At 51.9% G+C, this 20,088-nt stretch overlaps 1 protein-coding gene across 8 annotated transcripts in view; it reads right to left on the minus strand.

Moving 5' to 3' along the window:
- Positions 1-20,088, minus strand: part of SAMD11 (sterile alpha motif domain containing 11) — a 273,793-nt gene that overhangs the window by 44,825 nt on the left and 208,880 nt on the right. For all 8 annotated transcript variants that reach the window (XM_063145111.1, XM_063145108.1, XM_063145107.1 and 5 more), the window contains 2 exons: positions 16,253-16,345; positions 1,326-1,496 (listed from right to left, as the gene is read on the minus strand). In XM_063145111.1, the coding sequence (XP_063001181.1) occupies positions 1,326-1,496; positions 16,253-16,345 (264 nt within the window). The remainder of the gene's footprint in view (positions 1-1,325; positions 1,497-16,252; positions 16,346-20,088) is intronic.

Genomic DNA, 20,088 nt, shown 5'->3' on the forward strand with positions numbered 1-20,088 from the left:
CCTGGGAGGCATAGCAGTCTAATAAATAAATGAATGAATTCTGCAAAGACGTAGGTGCATACAGATTTACTCAGCAATTTTTAAAGGAGAACGTTTTGCTTTTTTCAAAAGAGAGAGAGAGAGAGAGAGAGAAACAGCCAACCCTTCCAGAAAACACACTGAAAGCTCAGAGTTTCTCTCCAGCCAGTGACTGAATGTCTCCATGTTTATAAATTAATTATCTGAAAACGGCCGGTTGTGCCGGGTGTGTGTGTGTGCAATTTAAAAGCCTGATGCAATGCCAGTTGCAGAAGCCGTATTGATCTCGGATGACCGCAACAACCCACCCCACCCTTCCCCCTCGATCCCCGGTCTTCTAGCAAACAACCCCCCCCCCCCGGGCCGCACACATACAGAGGATGTGTTATTTACAATGCTGCGCTCTCTGACGGTTTGCAAATCAAGAGTGATTGACACCCGGATGCTCTGGGGATGACAGTTCCAGGCGGGGAGAACGGAGAATGCAGGATTAATGTTGACGGAGAGCGGCATGTGCAAGAGAACGGAGGGGTGGAGGAGAGAGGCAAGCAATTAAGCACACACACACACACACACGAGCGCGCACGCACACAGAGGTTCCTCAATTATTAAACATTAGCTGGTGCCCACAGATAATCAGTGCTTTGTACCAGCAGAAACTGAATTTATCCCTGATCTCAACCGAGCCCATTTCCCCCCCCCTCCCCCAAAGGAGCTTCTGCGATTCCAGGGGGTTAGAGATGGACGTGGGGTGGATCTCATTGGGCATCCAGTCTTGCCCTAAAGCCAGGCTACCAAGCCGCGACTTGCCTGGTCGCCTGTGGCGAGTCAAGAACTGCTTCCAGGCGATCAAGCAGGAAAGCTTTATCGAAGTCGGAGGGAATTTCCCTCCTGCTTTCGTCACACAGGACGAAATGATCTAACGTAGGTGCGTCTGGGTAGGACAGCGAGCAAAAATCTTTTGTGGGCTCCGGTTTCCCCCCCACCCCCAAGGTTGCTCCAAGAGACCACATCCAATACCCGAAAGGCCTGTGAGAGATGCCCGCAGGCGGAGATAAACTCCAGCATTTGAAGAACCCACAGAGGTGGAGTTTAACACCACCTTGGTTTCCCACCCTCTAGCTCAGGCGTGTAGAACCTCGGGGCAAATGTGGCACTTCTGCGGCCCCAACCAGGTCCTCCCTAGACGGCCCCGCCCCTTCCCCTGTCCCCGCCCCTTCCCTTCTCCCCAGCCGCCCATCACGTGTGCAGCTTTGCCCCGTACCAAAAAGGTTGGATCGCCTGTCCGAAGGCGAAAGGAAACTCACCGCTGTGGCTGGGCACCGCCATGCTGTTGGCCAACTGGTAGAGGCGCTGTTGCTGCTGTTGCTGCTCCTCAAAGGTGCCATGCTCATTGAGGGCCGACATCATGCGCCTGTAATGCTCCTCGGGGGTCATCTGAGTCACGGCGCCCTCCAGCAGGGGCGTGTGCGAGTTTTCTGGGGAGCAGAAGGTGAAAAATGAAGGTGGGCTTATCATAGAATCATAGAATCATAGAATAGCGGAGTTGGAAGGGTCCTACAAGGCCATCATGTCCAACCGCCTGCTCAGTGCAGGAATCCACCCTAAAGCATCCCTGACAGATGGTTGTCCAGCTGCCTCTTGAAGGCCTCTAGTGTGGGAGAGCCCACCACCTCTCTACGTCATTGGTTCCATTGTCATACTGCTCTAACAGTCGGGAAGCTTTTCCTGAATCATAGAATAGCAGAGTTGGAAGGCGCCTACAAGGCCATTGAGTCCAACCCCCTGCTCAATGCAGGAATCCACCCTAAAGCATCCCTGACAGATGCTTGTCCAGCTGCCTCTAGTGTGGGAGAGCCCACAACCTCCCTAGGTAACTGATTCCGTTGTCGTACTGCTCTAACAGTCAGGAAGTTTTTCCTGATGTCCAGCTGGAATCTGGCTTCCTTTAACTTGAGCCCGTTATTCCGCGTCCTGCACTCTGGGAGGATCGAGGTCGTCCACAGCAAGATGAGGGGGGATGGAGGGATATGAGGAGGGGGTGGGAATCTCCTCGCCATGCTCCCAGGGCGCAGGGAACATCACAGCAACATGGCGCACGGCACTCGCACACCCACCCCTGAAAACAAGTTCCAATGTCTCGACGTGGAAACAAAACCTGGGCGCACAAGACCGTATCGCCAGCCGACTCCAGATGTTAATTTTCGTTCTCTGTTTTTCTTTTAAATAGATGTGCATCTAAAAGAGCACATGCGTTTGCAACGATGCGCAGGATTGCATAGCAAGGAACGCTAGCCATGTGGACCGTAAGCAGTGGTGGAGTGGAACCGGGGTTCGTGGGGACACAACATCAACACGTCATCTGCCAACTCCCCACCCTCCCTGCATCACACAAGAATTTCGTGTTCCTCTGGTTTTAGCTGCAGCCTTCACAGCAGCTGGGAGGGGGGCGGGAATGAATTCTCTCCGCCTAACCTCACAGGGTTACTGCGAGGATAAACCTGGCATCACCCCCTGTAAATGCTGCTCTGAATTCCTTAGAGCAGGGATGAGCAACTTCAGGCCTGGGTTGCGGGGGGTGAATCTGGCCCTTCGGAGGTCCCCAGATTTTGTGCAGTTTCTCCCCATTCTAATAAGGTTGAAATGCGTCTCCTTCGGCTTAGTTAGAGCTTTTAAACAACCACATGCTGGCTTTTTTTTTTTTGGCCACACCCACTTTAGCCCCTGGCCCCGCCCACAGCGCCATGCGGCCCCCGAGAGCTTCAGGCCTCGGACAGAAGAAGGTTCTGCACCCCTGCCTTGGGAGGAAAGGGAAGGGGGATTTTTTTTAAAAAAATGGTGGTAAACCCCAGCTGTCAATTTCTGCCTCTCGAACACTTCTGCCACCACTGAGAACGGCTGTTCCCCGCCTCTGCGAAGGTGCCCTGGGGTCCCTGCCGCAGCGCACGGCGGAAGATAAAAACCAGGCCGGGCGACGTTTGTTTACTGTAAGCAGGGCTTGGCGGTAATTACCGTTCTCTGGCTTTGGCAGAGCCTCCTCCGACGCCGTTTTATCTCTGATCATCCCCGCAGGACAGAGCTTTTCATTACTCGGAGGAACTCCCAACAACAGTGCTAACATTGCGAGGAGGGGGGGCTGGGGGGGGGAAACAGAATGAGTGAGTTGGGGAGAGGGACCCCCAGACACCCTCTCTCTCTCTCCCCCCGTGCCACGGTTCCATCGGAACAGCCGGTGCGTTAATTGAATTAGATAACCATCTATTAGGGAAAACTACTTTGCATACGCCTCGGGTCCTCTCTCGGCTCCGAGCGCGTGCTGGGCCGTTTGGACCCCGAGGCAGCTGGCTTCGAGGAGTGCCCCCTCCACCCCCGCTGCACCGAGAGCTGGTCCAGAATCAAGATGGCCGACACTCGAGGGACAAGCCCGGGAAGGGGTGGCAAAAATCTTGCTTGCTTTTCACATCTTCGCCCTGCCTGCAAAAAGCTGAGCAGGTGCAAGCGTTTTGGTGGCGGTGAGCGTGCAGAGGGGGCTTTTATGCTGTCGGGGGGGGGGGGGCAGCAGCCCTTGGCAAGGGTCAGGCAGCCCCTGGCAGCGGGGAGGGCCGTGGTTTATCTATCCATCTATTGCAGCTTTACCCAGCTTGCCTCCCTCCAGCTATATGTGGGACTGCAACTCCCATTCTTTTCGGCCAGCGCGGCCAATAGGAGTTGCAGTCCGAGACATGGCGGAAGTCTGATCTATTTCTACTTGGATTTCATTTGATTTGATTTTTTACATTTATATACCGCCCCATAGCCGAAGCTCTCTGGGCGGTTTAGAAAAGTTTAAAACAGAGAACATTAAAAAGTATACTAAATTTAAAACCATCCAAAACCTAAACAGTATAAAACAGTATACCTCAACTTTTCTATGAAACGCTGAAAGCGGCTTAATATTGGAGCAAAACCGGGTTTTGTTTTTCCAAGGCGTTCGAGTCAGTGCATGTGGGATTATCGCTTTTTATGGGATCCTACGCTTGGGGGGGAACCTTGAGGACATCTAGTCCAACCAACTGTTCGGTGCAAGATACCCAGAGTTAGCACAGCCCCAAGAGAAGGCTCTCTGATTTCTGCTAGGAAAGCTCCAGCGTGTTTTGAGCCCTCTGGGGTGGGGTGGGGGGACGGATTCCATGGTCAAGCTGCTCTTATCATCAAGACGTCCCTCCTAATGTTCAGCCAAAATCTACCTTCCTGTAGCTTAAGGCCATTAGATCTACTTCTGCCCTGTTGTGCAGCACTACAGAAGCAGACTTTGCCTTCCTCTATGTGACAGCTCCTCCGGGATCCAACAACCCTGCCAGGTAGGCTAGGTTGAGAAAGAAAGAAAGAAAGAAAGAAAGAAAGAAAGAAAGAAAGAAAGAGAGAGAAAGAGAGAGAGAGAGAGAGAGAGAAAGAGAGAAAGAGAAAGAGAAAGAGAAAGAGAAAGAGAGAAGCCAAACTTCACCCAGCAAGCTTCTTGCCTGGCAAGTGACAGGATTGGAACCCAGGTCTCCCTGGCCAATGTCTGGCACTGTAGCCTCTTCCCTATACCGGCCATGCCCGTTGGTGTGATTTACTCGCTCGTTCGAGGTGAAGGCTGAACCACTCATGGTGCTGCTTGCTTCCCGAGATCCTACAGCGAGCACCAGCCGAGGGAGCGCCGGGGTGGCGGCCCTATGGGCGTGGGGCACGAACAGAAAGGGACGCCGCTCAGGCTTGCTGCTCCCCCAGCGAAACTCTTTGAAACGCGACGTTTTGGAAAACCATCGCTTTTTCCAGCGCCCTCCCTTGCCCGCAAACCCTTTTGAGGCAGGGGAGATTCAAGGCTCAAAAGGGGACGCGGATGTGTGGGGTTTTCTCCGCCGCCTCCCTCTCTGCGCTAATGAGCCGAGGCGCTTCGCCTTGGTTGGCGGTCGCCTCCCTGGGAAGGATCGCTCTCGTCTCCCGTCAGGTCAGGGCACTCTGAAAAGGGGTCAGGGAAACGGTGGAGAGCTCCCCCATCCCGCCCCGAGGACCTGAGGGACGTGCTTGCCGCGCGCCAGGGCCACGAAGCGTCCCCACCTCGCCGCAGCGGGGTAGGAGCAGGGGGAATCGGCTCCCTCCTGGCCCACAAGGCCCTGAGTCCCAATGACTCCGAGGAGGGAGTTATAATTAAGGAGAGAGCACGCACAAAGCGAAGCCGGTGCAGCAGGTGGCTCGCGCCCTGGGGAAGGAAGGAGCAACGGCTTTGGAATTCCCCCCCCCCTTTCTATTCCCGCAACCGCCGCCACTCCGTGCCGCTGACTGACAAGGGCCTCCCACGCTTGCCGCCCACCCGCCTCCCTGGAGAGGGATCACAAACGCACCAACTGTCTCAGCCCCCCTTTTCTCGACACTCTTAGCCAAAGCTGTCAGGGATGGGGGAGCCAGGGGGCGGGAGGGGGGGGAGGAGAGCCGGGATTTAGGAAGGGAAAAATCGCTGGGTCTCCGTTTCCATCCCCGTCTCCCCCCCCCCCCCGCCCCAATAAGCCAGAGAAAGAGGTGGTGGAAGCCAGCTGATAGGGAGATCATGGCGCTTTTAATGACTGTAAACGCCTCCTGATCTGTCCCGGAGAAGATTTCAGGTGCAGAGAAAGGCTGGGTGGGGAGGGGAGGGGGGGGGATTTGCTGCACTTAAAAAACAGGGGCGATCTGCCCGACTGAGCCCCTGACAATTCCTGCTCGGCCGCCGTGGCTTTGCTGTCTGCTTTGGTCTTTAGCGCTGGCGGGTTAATGCGGGAGCTTGATCCTGTCAAATCCCCAGCCGCCGCCAGGTGTGACGTGGGCTCCGGTGAAGCCGCTCAGAGGGCGCGAGCCAGACAGCCGCAGCTGCCCGGCCTGCTGCTCCGCTCAGCGCACAGATGCTACGGGGAGGCGGGTCGCCTGCCGTTCCGTCTTCCTTGCTCAGGCGGGGCGACGCGGGGAGCTCTGCCGGGGCCTTTATCCGGCGTTTCACCTCCCATCCCAGCGGACAAGCAGCGTCAGCCCCTTGCCGAGGGCCCTGATCCATCGTGAGGCCGGCCAGGGGTCCAGCGCTGCCGCTTTGCACACAAGTTCAGCTCCGTCAGTGGGGTCTGTCCCGCGTCCTGTTTTCAACCCCGAGCGTGAGCGGAAGGGCTTCTTTTCGAGGAAGGTTTGCGAATTCCCGAATTTGTGGGCGTGTTAAAAAAAAAAAAGAACTGAAATGCACTTAAAAGGAGAGAGAGATGGATTCTCACACTTTAGACGACGGAGGGAAGGGCGCTTTAGAAAAACAGGCACCCATGCGCACGCTGTTCCCGTTCGAACGAGCCGACGAACGGGGGAGAAACGAAAACGGGAGCAAGCCGAAACAAGCTTTGGAGTGATTTCCGGAGAATTTAGGAGAAGTTGAAAATTGGTAGTCCTGCCATCCCTATGACTAGGCAAGTATTCTTTATTCTGGCCAAATGGAATCGGGGAAGCAAAGGATCTCTCCTATTACATGCTACCTGATCTTTCTACATTGCGTTACCAGGGATTGAACCGGAAGCTTTTATATGCGAAGCGCGTGCTTCTCCCACTGAAGCGAGAGTCTCACAGGACTCTTAACGACCTCTGCTTTAGCATCTCCTCCCCTATCACCACCCACCCCCTATTTACAGCATTTCTGCCCCCACAAAGACAGGTAACAAGGAAAGCCATTGCCTAATGGCTGGTGAACTCCCAAAGTCAGCTTGTGCGGCTGTTTCAAAACCTCAAGGCTAGGCACGGGCAGCGAAAACACAGAGGCAGTGTAACGATAAGCCAGGATTCCTGGCTTAATAAGCCATGATGTGAACGAGAGCTGTGAACATGAGGAGGCAGACCGTTGCCCCCCCCCACCACTTCAAGCAAGCAGGCGAGCAAACCAGGCAGGGAATAGCTGCACACAACATTTGAACCCGGGACCACAGTGAAGGGCTCCCAAAGAAGCCAGGATGGTAAGCCAGCTATAAACCAGGGTTTGTTGTTGGTTTATGAATCCTAGCTAGGCCAGGTTCAGATGTAACGAGAAAATGCGCCCCTTGGAATCATAGAATAGTAGAGTTGGAAGGCCTATAAGGCCACCGAGTCCAACCCCCGGCTCAATGCAGGAATCTTGGTTTGTTTTCACTTGCACAAAGCGGGAACAAATGAACTGCATGCACAATCATGCACTTCATTATTTCATGGTTAATTAAAGCCAGGATTCCTGGCCTATTTTTATACGGGAACATGCCCAAAGTGTCTCTCAGTGAAGGCTGTTTCACTCAAAGCACGGGAGATATCGAACCCATTTCACTTCTCAAAAGTGGTATACAAACAATACTCTAATGCATGCTCAAAGGTGCTTTCTATATTACTTTGCATGACCCCCGAACTGAGCCCTGGACTCTAGAAATACATTTGGGAGTTAAACCAACTCCAGGCCTGGGCACGTTGCCTCCTAAAACAAAGTTTCCACAACTGGAAAAGAAAGAACAGTCTTTTGCAAACAGAAGACCTTCTAGGCTCCCTGCGGCGGTTCCTTTTGGAGCAGAACTCAGGATTCTTTCACGCTCCTAGTCCTCATGGTCAGCAAACGGCTTCAGCTACAATGGCTCAGAGCCGTCCCATCCTGCCCTTTGCCTACCTAAACAGCACCTCACACAGCACCTGGGGCGGAAAGTGCAATCAGCGGTGCCTATCGCATCTTGCAGGAAATGAAAAATCTCTCCTTTGACTTTGCCTCTCCCGATGCTTACATTAGCCTGGCTCAAAATTTCCCCAAAGCGATGAAAGTTCTCTTAGATTCATTTTTGCAGCTGCACAAATAAGAGACCAGAGAGCGGTGGGTGGGAAGCGAGAGAGAGAGAGAGACAGACAGACAGACAGAGAGAGAGAGAGACAGAGAGAGAGAGACAGAGAGAGAGACACACAGAGAGAGAGAGAGACAGAGAGAGAGAGACAGAGAGAGAGAGAGAGAGACAGACAGACAGACAGAGAGACAGAGAGAGAGAGACACACACAGACAGAGAGAGAGAGAGAGAGAGAGAAAACCTCCCCATTACAATTTTTCTTCCTCTCTCTCCCTCTACAACCTTTCAATAATGCATTTCTCTTCTCCAGGGTATCAGGAAGGGGGGAGCCAATCTTTACACCGCAGCGCTGGGAGCGGAGGATTTTACTGGAGGGCAGGAGGATCGGAGAGCCGGAACCTTCTCCCGGGGAGAACGCTTCCTCCGTGACCTGCCAGCACAGCCCCTTGTCCCGCGCCTCTGATATGCTCGTATTTCCATATTAGACGCAGGAACGTTGCGGTCGGCTTGACAGCGGGCGCTCCGGCAGCCCCCGCTTCCACCGAGATAGGGCTGGCGTTTGATCTCCGGAGCGCCTGCCGGGGATGGCAGGGAGGAAGGTGGGGGAAGGTTACCTGCTTCACTGCTGGAAGCTTTGGCAGTCCCTGCAGGTATTTTCCCCTGCCTTCCCCACACACCCCGCCCCTGGTTAAGAGAGAAAGAGAGGAGATTGCGATTCACACCGCTGCCTTGGCTTCCTTTCCCAGAACACACTCCGGAGTGCTGTATATAAAGCAGTCAGAATATGCTATAACGGGATCACCACTTCTCCCCAGGGCTGCTTTTCAAAGCCTCGTTTCTCTACTTGCACGTTGAAAATGCATGTGGGGAGGAGGAGGCCAGGATGGGCGAGGGGCAAAATTCATAACGCCGGGACGGTAGGGAAGGGGCTGCAGAAGCTTGGCGAGGAGGGATTTTAGGGGCGTCTGTCGTTTGCAAATCCAGCCCTTTTGAGGCCCCTCCGGATTCCCACTGCCTGCCCAGCTCAGCTTGCACTTGTGAGGTGAGCCGCAGAGTTTTCCCGAAATCCAGGAACTTTTTTCAGGTCCCCCGCCACACACACATATAAATAGAAAGTTTACGCAATCTACATAATCTGCACAAATTCCAGCCTTCATTTGCAAATGGCTTGCAAATGAATAATTTGCTTCATCGGCAAATGACGGTCAGAATTTGCGCAAATCATACAAGCTGCAGCTGTAATTTGCGCAACTTCCTATTAATGGGAAAAAGCCCTCCTGAAAATCCACGAGCTGGTCCGATTCGATGCTGGCCCGACTCGCAAGGAAGCGAGCCAAAGTCTGGGGCCAAAGCTGATGAAAGGATTCCTTCCACATCCCTTACTGGTTTACTGGCGAGGAGACAATTCAGGTAGGGATGGATGAGAAATGCGTTTCAGTCCATTTTTGATCAGGATTTACCCAGTTTGCATCTTCTGGGCTGAACACAGACGAAAAGGCAATCTGTGGTCGGAACATGCACATTCCCAAGGTTGCGTTGTGATGTGCAGACCAAAACAAAGCCACGTGCGCAGGTAAACATTCGTACTTTCAATTCGCAAAAATTCACGCGCACACGCTTTGATCCTTTGGAGAAGAATGTCCATGTTTCAAATGCGTGCATTTGAAAAAGTTTACGTGAAAATAGGCACGTATTTTCATGCAACAAGAGGAAAAGCAAAGATTGCAATCTGATACAGAGAGGACAACAAAAAGGCCTAGCAATAAAATTCGGAGAAGTTTCCCGAAATCAAGTTTTGCTTGTACACACATCCCTCGTCCAGGAACAGAGAAGCAAGATTGGAAGTTCAGCTCAAGGCCTGGTTCAGAAGTAGCAGCAGGTGTCACCCTTCTTCCCAACCATGGGTAAAATAAATCTTGACGTGGGCAGAGGCAATTTGCTCTCGATGGAAGGGGGAGACCAAAGAAAAGGCTTCTTCCTATGGCGCGTAAGACTATTATGGAATTTGCTTGCCAAAAGATGGTGGCTGCCATTAACGTACATGGCTCTGAAAGGGTATTAGATCAATTAATGGAAGAGGGTAAGTTAATCAAGACCTTCCTATCGCAATGGGCATACTGACCATCCCTGTCCAAAAGTTGTCTTATCTCTGAACAGCAGCGGCTGAGGACAAGCAATGGGAGATAACTCTTGTCTTCAGAACCTGGTTTTGGGCCTCCTAGAGGTGCCTGCCTGGTCCCTCTACAAAACAGGAGGCTCGAGATATGGGCCTTTGGCCTGACCCAGCAGGAATCTTCTCCTATTCTGAAGGTGGGGAAGGTATTTATTTTTATTTATTTTATTACATTTCTATCCCACATTTTTTCCTCCAAGGAACCCAATACATAATCCTTCTTCTCTTCATTTCTATCCTCACAACAACAACCCTGTGAGGTAGGTTGGGCTGAGAAGCTGTGACTGGGCCAAAGACACCCAGTGAGCTTCCATGGCCGAGTGGGGACTAGAACCTGGATCTCCCGGCTCCCAGTCCGACGCTCTAGCCACTACGCCACACTGGCTGAGGTACTGATCAGCCTGCCTGTTTCTTTGGGGAGGGATTCTGGGAGGCAAATTCCCACCGCTGAGCAGAATTATCATCATCGTCATCATCCATCATTATCAAAACAAGACCCAAGGCAACTTTACAACAGAACGAATGTATGCAAATTTAAAATAACCCCAACAATTATCCGTTAAAATACAACTGCTTTCATCAAACAACCATAAATAATTCGGCTGATTCATTCAACCACCCATCGTATGCCCTCAAATACCTGAGAACCGAGGACAATCGTAACATGGCGCCATGAAGATGAGAACGTCGGTGCCTGGCCAGCCTCACTGGGGACAACATCCTATCTGGACCCCTATTGGAATATTGTCTAATTGCAAATTTGGGGGTGGGTGGGGGCTACCACAAAGAAGGTCCTCTCCTTTGTTGTTTTCCTATAAGCCTGACTCGGAGAAAGGCCCTTCCCAAATGTAGCAAGGGCCTTTCCAAACTTTTCCCAGCCTGTTCCCTACTTTGATCCCGAGTTTCAACGGCTCACCTCTATGAGTACTGCGCTGCTTGCTTTTTCAGAACGCAAGTAGGAAAGCAAAAACGCTTGAAGGAGTACATCCGAGTGTCCCAAAGCCTTGAGTTCCACCGCTCGCCCCTCTTCCCCCAGCTAAACTGACTCCTTCATTTCCCTCACAGCCGCGGCATTAACTGTCACACACTTATTTCTCCCTCCGGATCCATGATTGGCCACCCGTTGTGTGACCTCACAGCGGCGGAGCAGGAAGGCAGCAACCAGAGAGAGAGAGAGACAGAGAGCGAACACCTGCCACGGAGTTGAAAAGGCTCACCTGGATGTAGTGCCTCACACTAAGGCAGCACCGAGTCGCCCCCTCGTGCAGCGCTCGACAAAGGCGAGGCAGGTAAGCACACAGCCAGCTGCTCGAAGGTGAGACAAGCCGCCAACCTAAGCCAAACGCGGCGGCTGAATGCGCTATCCGGCCTCACCTGGGAGAAAATTCCTAGAATCTATTTCACTTAAACCGCTGCAGATAAGCGGGGAGTCTGAAGATCATTTCGACCGATCTCAAGTCAGATGGAATAATCTGTTGCTTTGGCCTAAATGGTTAGCTGAGAGGTTGGCTGGGCATAAAAGAGGGGGGGGGGAGAGAGAGAGACAGTGACTTCAATCTGTGCAGCAGCAGAGATGGGGGAGAGGGAGAAGGCGGAGGCCTTCTTTGGGGGCTGGAATAAACAGCATTGATTCCAAAGCGATAGTCAAGTCTCGGAAAGGCCTGATTAAAGCTTAGCTGCCCTTCTCCAGGAGATGGATTAAACTGCTATCACCTTGATTAATTTTTCAGAGGATGTGGTTGGGGGGTGGGAGGGAGGGGGGAGAAAGGGGGGGGAAGAAGGTGTGGGTGTCAGCGACGGCCTGCAGACGGATACAGCTAACATACTAAAGAGAACTTTTGTGCTGTTGCAAGGCGGCATTTTACAGGTTAAGACCACGCTGGCCTCCCTCTGATAAGCCGGCGTCTCCGGGAGCAAAATGCATTTCAGCATCTTACCTGGATCTCTATCGGACTATTGACGTCTGTCTAATTGCAACGCCAAGGAGGCAGCGACGGAGGAGGGAACTGGGCAGGAAACGAGGAAGCTGAGGGTATTGGCTTCAGGCCGGGGGGGGGGGGGCAGGGGGGACAGGAATGCAGGCTGACAAGCCAAACCGTTCCGGGATGTTATCACAGGGCATTTAGGGGACCGGGAGCTGCAACGGCGGTGCAGAACAGAGGACTCTGAGAATCTCCGTTTGGAATCTTTCGTTCTTTTGCTTTTTTTTTTTAAAAAAAGAAAGTTTCTAGTCCTCATAATTGTGAAGAGGGCAGTATGGGGTAAAATCTACCAAGCTGCAAGAAGGCTGAGCAGGAAGAAGGGAAAGGAGAGTGGATAGAGAGGGGGGGTGTTCTGGATTCACCCCCACTCCCCGCCCCACAAACGTCCCTCTGCCTCTTCAAAATGACCAGGAGTCATCTCTAGGCTGGTCAAGGGGTCTGGAAACAAAGCCCTATGAAGAGAGACTGAAAGAACTGGGCAGGTTTAGCCTGGAGAAGAGAAGATGGAGGGGAGACATGAGAGCACTCTTCAAAGACTTGAAAGGTTGTCACAGAGGAGGGCCAGGATCTCTTCTCGATCCTCCCAGAGTGCAGGACACGGAATAACGGGCCCAAGTTAAAGGAAGCCAGATTCCATCTGGACATCAGGAAAAACTTTCTGACTGTTAAAGCAGTACGACAATGGAATCAGTTGCCTGGTGAGGTTGTGGGCTCTCCCACACTAGAGGCCTTCAAGAGGCAGCTGGACAAGCATCTGTCAGGGATGCTTTAGGGTGGATTCCTGCATTGAGCAGGGGGTTGGACTCGATGGCCTTGTAGGCCCTCTCCAACTCTGCTATTCTATGATTCTATGATTCTATGAGGAAGTACAGGGCTAAAACAAGAACACTTTTGTGCACAGGCACCTGTATATGAGATGGGTAGGATTTCGTGAGATGACCTTGCACATGAAAAAGGCCAAAGGCGAGTGAGGCGGAAGGCAGGGAGGGGGACGCGACTTTCCTAGCTCAGAGGAGAATCCCGGGGCCCGCAGGCAGGGCAGAGAAGAAGGACGGCATCAGAGGGTTTGGGGTGTTGTTTACTATTTGCACAGCAGCTGCTCAAGCAAACTTTTTCGGCTGCACGGGCCCCACTCAACCCAAAGGCCGGTTAAGCAATCAATTATTGATTGCTGACTAGTTTGAACTTTGAAAGAACCATCTTCTTCTTCAGCTTTACCCAGCCTGGCTCACTCCAGCTATGTTGGACTGCAACTCCCATCCTTCTCAGCCAGCGCGGCCAATGGGAGTTGCAGTCCGACACATGGCAGAAGGCTGACCTATCTCGTTATTTAATGTCCTACATGGATACCCCAACCTTTCGATGAAATACTGAAAGCGGCTTCGTATCGGAGCAAAACCGGGTTTTGTTTTTCCAAGGAGTTCGAGCCAGTGTATACGGGATTATCGCTTTTTATAGGATCCTATGCTTGCGGGGAACCTTGAGGACATCTAGTCCAACCAACTGTTCGGTGCAAGATACCCAGAGCTAGCACAGCCCCAAGAGAAGGCTCTCTGATTTCTGCTAGGAAAGCTCCAGCGTGTTTTCAGCCCTCTTGGTGGGGCGAATTCCATGGTCAAGATGCTCTTATCATCAAGACGTCCCTCCTAATGTTCAGCCAAAATCTACCCTCCTGTAGCTTAAGGCCATTAGATCTACTCCTGCCCTGTTGTGCAGCACTACAGAAGCAGACTTTGCCTTCCTCTATGTGACAGCTCCTCTGGTATCCAAAGAGGGCTGTCATGTCCACTCTCCAGGCTAAACATACCCAGTTCCTTCGACCTTTCTATATAGGGCTTGTTTTCCATACATCCAACTGCCTGCTCAATGCAGGATAACAAGAAACTGAACGTCCCCAACAGAAGAAGAGTAAAAACAGCTCCAGCGACCTCCAAGCTCTGCTAGAGGGCTTCCCGGCTTCCAGAGAGATGTATTTTATTTATTATTGCATTTCTATCCTGCCTTTTTTCCTCCAAGGAACCCAAGGCGGTGTACATAATCCTCCTCCTCTCCATTTTATCCTCACAACAACAACCCTGTGAGGTAGGCTGGGATGAGAGGCTGTGACCGGCCCAAAGTCAGCCAGTGAGTTTCAAGGCTGAGCGGGGACTAGAACCCAGATCTCCTGTCTCCCAGTCCATCACTTTAGCCACTACACCACCCTGGCAAAACCAGCGAAGGGTTTGAAACACCTTCAAGGTTTAACACTTTTTCATTACGGCATGGGTTTCCGTGGATGGCATCCCTTGTGCAATCCAGTGGCACGGTGGTCCCTTTTGAAGTACAAGTGCTCATCACGACAGTGCCAGTAGCCATACCCACCCCAGGGGGGTCCAAAATTGCAGGCAGTGGAGGTGACCCATATCCACAAACCAGCTGGAAAAGGGCTTTCGGAAAGCTAATGGGACTCGTAGAATCACAGAATAGTAGAGTCGGAAGGGGCCTATAAGGCCATCGAGTCCAACCCCTTGCTCAATGCAGGAATCCACCCTAAAGCATCCCTGACAGATGCTTGTCCAGCTGCCTCTAGGGTGGGAAAGCCCACAACCTCCCTAGGTCACTGGTTCCATTGTCATACTGCTCTAACAGTCAGGAAGTTTTTCCTGATGTCCAGCCGGAATCTGACTTCCTGTAACTTGAGCCCGTTATTCCATATCCTGCACTCTGGGAGGATCGAAAAGAGATCCTGGCCCTCCTCTGTGTGGCAACCTTTCAAGTATTTGAAGAGTGCTCTCATGTCTCCCCTCCGTCTTCTCTTCTCCAGGCTAAACCTGCCCAGTTGTTTCAGTCTCTCCTCATAGGGCTTTGTTTCCAGACCCCTGATCATCCTGGTTGCCCTCCTCTGAACACGCTCAATTGCCTACTGTAGGCAAAGCCCCCCAAAAACGCTTGGTTTACAACTCTACCTAGTGGCTGACCAAATTCATCCTACTGTGAGGATTGCAGCTAAGCTCAGAGGAAGCAGAGAAGTCTGAGGAGGGCAGCGGATGATGTCAGCGACCCTGTGAGTAAAAAAGCGCCAGGCGGGCCTTCGATCCCTGCACCATGGCCTCCCATCTGACAAAGTGGGCTCTAGTCCACGAACGCTCATGCCATGAATCAAACGTGTTTGTCTTCCAAGTGCCACAAGACGCTTCCTTGTTCTTCCTCAGAGCGGGCCACGCTGGGTTAAACGGACCATCTGACCTGGTACAAGACCTTTTCAGCTGTGACCCCCCGCCCTTTCTCACCCCCAGTGGTTTCTTCAGCCTTTAAACGCAGCACAATCCAGCATCTTCCACCCCTGCGTTCCACGCCAGCCCCATACCACGCAACCCACATAACCTCCTTTTCCGACGCCGGCCGTAAGGAAGGGTTGAGTTTGGTTTATCAACTCGAGCGGAGGGGAGCGCAGAAACAAAGCACCGAGTTCGAAACCATCCGGTCGTCAGGATCGCCGCATGACGCGTTCTGCGTGGCCAAGAGGGCCTCGGTTTGGGTTGGTCTTTCGGCCTCCTGCGCAGGAGCTGGCCCTGCGGGGGGGCCGCCTGTGCCACACTCCCCCACCCCCATTCATACACCATCAGGCAAGCTGCTTTTGAACCACACATGCGTTCGAGCGTGGCTGGCAATACGGCACGGACCTGAGGATCAAAGGCGAAACGCGAGGGGATCAAAGCCCAGGGACCGTGTCCGAGACCCTGCCCTTGACTAAAAACAGTTCTTTGTATTCCGACCAGAGTAGAAAAATGCTTTACTTTTAAAAAGCCAAACTTGGGTTGTGGGTGGGAGGAGAAGGGGAAAGGAAACCAATGCCCCGGAAGGAAACGCGGCTAATCTTAACTATTATGCAAGAAAAGGAGCAGATGCAAAACATTATAGAACGAAGCTCCCATCTGGTATTCAAAAGCAGAAAACTTTCCCAGATCTTACAGAGCAGGGCCAGGGGAGGTGGGGGCAGAGGGAAGCCGGGGGGGGGGGGGGAACGGACGAGGGTCAGCCTAAATGAAGAGTAATTGTAATTAAACGACGCTGCGCATAGCCTGAGAAAGGAAGGCTTTTGAAAAGGCGACTGGGCAGAGAGCCTCAAACATCCTGCCTGCTTCCCCAACCCCCCCCCCCCGCCCTGACTCTCCCGCCCCCCCTCTCCAACGCCTGAGTTTTCCCCACCACAAACGTCAACCATCCCACACTTCAGAAGCTGGAAGGGATTTAATTATTATTATTATTTTTAAAAAGGCTCCTACCTTTAGGGGACTCACTTCGGGATTTCTTGCTTTCGAGGGGGCACTCACTGTTGCTGTTAGGCGAACACGCTCTTCTTTTACCTAAAACTTCATCTGGAAGAAACGAAGGGGGGGGGGGAGAAGGAATGACGAAAAGGGAATTAGATAAAAAGGCAGATTCTCTCTCTCTCTCTCTCCCCCCCTCCCCCCTCCTTTTATCCGGAGAGTTTGGGGGCATTTTGCGTGCGCACAAAACCCAGCTGCGCGGGAGGCGGAGGGCGAACCCGTCTTGAGCGCTCACGATATTCTTTCCTAATCATGCAGCCCCCCCCCCCCAAGGGACACGGCGACCCCTTCCCCGCGCTGATCAATGGCCACCGTTTCCAGCCGTAATTTTTTTTTGGGGGGTGGGGGAATCTAGTTTATATCCTTACTGAACTGCATCATTTGATCGGCTGCCTTTCGTTCCCCCGGGCGTGTCCTCGCTTTTTCATACCCTGATGCAAAACAGCTGGGATCTTGGCGGGTGGTAGTGGGGGAGAAAGAGGGAGGGAGGGAGGGATCACCCCCTACACACACAAGCAGGCGGCTCTTCAATCTTCCTTCCTTCGCAGTCTGGTCTCTCCCCACTCCACCCCCATCTTCTTGGTGATCTCAAAACCTCCGGCAATCCGCTCTTCTCTAGACTGTGCGGAAAGCACTCTGCCTCTATTTCTGCCGTCCTAGCAAGCCGACGCAAAATATCTAATATACAATTACAGCATCTTCCGCCACCCACCCCCCTCCCGTACAGATTTAAAAATCAATATCCTCCCGTAATAACGCCGGGGAGGGGACTGGAAAAGTGGGTGTTGTTGAATAGCGGCAGGAGAGAAGAGGCGGCTTGTCATCTTGCAAGCATCAAATTCTCATCCATCCAAAAAAAGAAGGAAAAAGGCTTGTAAAAGAGGCCGCAACCCGCTCGCAGCCCACGAAAAGCAACAATGAACAAGTACCCTATTTGGATCTAGACTGAGAACCGTGCAAGGGCACGGGAAAGTAAAGCTCAGATCCGGGTGCAGGATTCGGTTTCCTGAAGATTTCATTTAAAATAAAAGCCAAGTTTCTAGTCCTCGTGGCCAATGGAATCTCAGAATGCAAAAAAAAAAGGTGGCTGAATAAAGTTTGTAGAAGTTGTGTGGCCCTGCGTACCTCTTCGCTCTTCCCCGCGACCAACAAAGCCAAAAAACACATCAGACGTAATCATCTTTCTTTTTAAGGGAATAAAATTTAGGCGAGCTCACTTATGTAAATTTGCTCAATTGGGATCATTTATCCAGGATGCAGAACTGAGTTTTTTTCCTGGTATGGGATTTCACTTGCCTGGGCACAGAATGCGTTTATTTTAGTGTGACGTCCACACAGCTCTGTGCGTATTTTCCAAGTGGTTGTGAACCAACACATGTTTTAAAAACACACACCAGCCTCCTTCTTTTGCAGGGGACAGCGAGTACGTAGCATGCGGTATTGCCATGATCCAAAACTTATTTTTAAAAATGATTTATATTCTGCCTTTCCAGCCAAAAATGGCGCTCAACAATCATCAAACCGATATTCAAACAGTTAATTAAAGGCACAATTAAAATCACAACAAACCTACCCGTATACTGAGCTCAACATCCAAGGTCCTCCTCCGAGTGCCTACTCCGAGGGAAGCTCGGAGGATGGCAACAAGGGAGAGGGCCTTTTCGGTGGTGGCCCCCCAATTATGGAATGATCTCCCCGATGAGGCTAAGCAGCACTAGCCAATTTAAAAGACACCATCCAGGCCTGTTTGAATAAAAATGTGTTTGCATCCCAGAGCAAGGAGGAGAGAGGAAGCCAATCTAGCTTCCTGCATCAGGGAGTTCCAAAGCCTGGGAGCAACCACCGAGAAGGTCCTGCCTTGTGTTCCCACCAAAGACGCCTCTGAGGAGCTCTGAATACACAGGGATTGCCAAAGACATCACTAAACAGATGAAATGTTATCTTTATTGACCAACCTCTGCCGGTACAGGAACATGCAAACTTTCCAGTGACACAGAAGACTTCTTTAGCGATGGGAACGCTTGCTCAGGGTTGCTGTAGATCAGCTGTTCCCCAGCCTGGTGTCTTCCAGATGCGTCGGACTACAACTCCCCTCAGCCCCAGCCAGCTTTGCCAATGGTCAGGGGTTATGGGAATGGTAGTCCAAAACATTTAGAGGGCACTAGACTGCAAAAGGCTGCTCTAGAACTTCATTATTATTTTTCTTGGCACAGATTTTCTTTAAAGTTCCCGCATTGAAGTTTGACGTGGACACTACTTCTGGAGGGATGCCAGTGTAACAATTCCACATCAGGGTTGATTTACAGATATGCACTCATTCCCCCCCACCTTTTTTTTAAACAGCCTCTTTCTGGATATACCAACTTGCCTGCCGAGGTTAACTCCACTGGTTTTACTGGCTGTACCATTTTTGCAGCGAGTACAGGGCTACCGTCACACTACGTTAAATGTATAGTTCGCTGTGCTGCCTGTCTTTTTGATTTTTAAATGCAATACCATGTGTGAAGAGAGCTATTTTTGCTGGGACTGCAGCGCCAACGCGCACTCGTACACCTCAAACTGCCACATTTCCAGGGGGAACCACTACAGATCGCTAGAACGGTCCAATTTAGCTTGAAAACAAGCTAGATTTAGCCAATCATAGAATAGCAGAGTTGGAAGGGGCCTATAAGGCCATCGAGTCCAACCCCCTGCTCAATGCAGGAATCCACCCTAAAGCATTGCTGTCCAGCTGCCTCTTGAAGGCCTCTAGTGTGGGAGAGCCCACCACCTCCCTAGGTAAGTGGTTCCATTGTCGTACTGCTCTAACAATCAGGAAGTTTTTCCTGATGTCCAGCTGGAATCTGACTTCCTTTAACTTGAGCCCGTTATTCCGTGTCCTGCACTCAGGGAGGATCGAGAAGAGATCCTGGCCCTGCTCTGTGTGACCACCTTTTAAGTATTTGAAGAGTGCTCTCATGTCTCCCCTCAATCTTCTCTTCTCCAGGCTAAACCTGCCCAGTTCTTTCAGTCTCTCCTCATAGGGCTTTGTTTCCAGACCCCTGATCATCCTCTGAACACGCTCCAGCTTGTCTGCGTCCTTCTTGAATTGTGGAGCCCAGAACTGGACGTGCATTCTAGCATTCCATAGCAGTTTCTGCGCCGATTTTCGGTGACGAATCCGCAACACGAATTTCTGCAGCACAGGGGTGGGCACATGCGCCATGGGGTCACCCACCGCCGCTCTAGATAGCTAAACCAGGGGGAAATGCCCAACTGGGCTTGGGAGCTATTCAGTAGAGCACTTAGCGGGAAGGTTAGTGCCGCCCTGATCTTGATAATGATGGCTACGATCATCAACATTTCAGGAGAAAGGCCTGTTGTGATGCCAAAGACAACCTCAAGGGAGGAAGCCCCAGCAATTAGACTCCAAAGGCTTCGTTTAATTGCATGAGCAGCGTCAGGATACGTCCCTCGAAAGAACCCGGCGGAGGCAGGGGACGGGTCACTGCACCGCCTTTCCCGACGCTCGCCTGTAATAAGGCTGTTACGAGGAGAGCCACAAAGATGTGCCCTGTCAGATTCATTTTTACGGCATGTGCTACACCATAAAAAGGTGGTAAAAATTCATAGTATGGAAAACAAGGGGAGACGTTCCTCTGTGCGATGAAGGGAGAAACCCAGGCTTGACGCGCAGGCTGTGCGCGCACGTGCATCTGGAGGGGTGAGAGTGGGATTCTCTCCTATGCCAGTTGGTTTTATGGGGCAGCTGTGGGCTACGTTACAGAGACCACCGATGCCAACGCCGTGCA

The sequence above is a fragment of the Elgaria multicarinata genome, chromosome 20, assembly GCF_023053635.1.
Source record: "Elgaria multicarinata webbii isolate HBS135686 ecotype San Diego chromosome 20, rElgMul1.1.pri, whole genome shotgun sequence".
Lineage (NCBI taxonomy): Eukaryota > Metazoa > Chordata > Lepidosauria > Squamata > Anguidae > Elgaria > Elgaria multicarinata.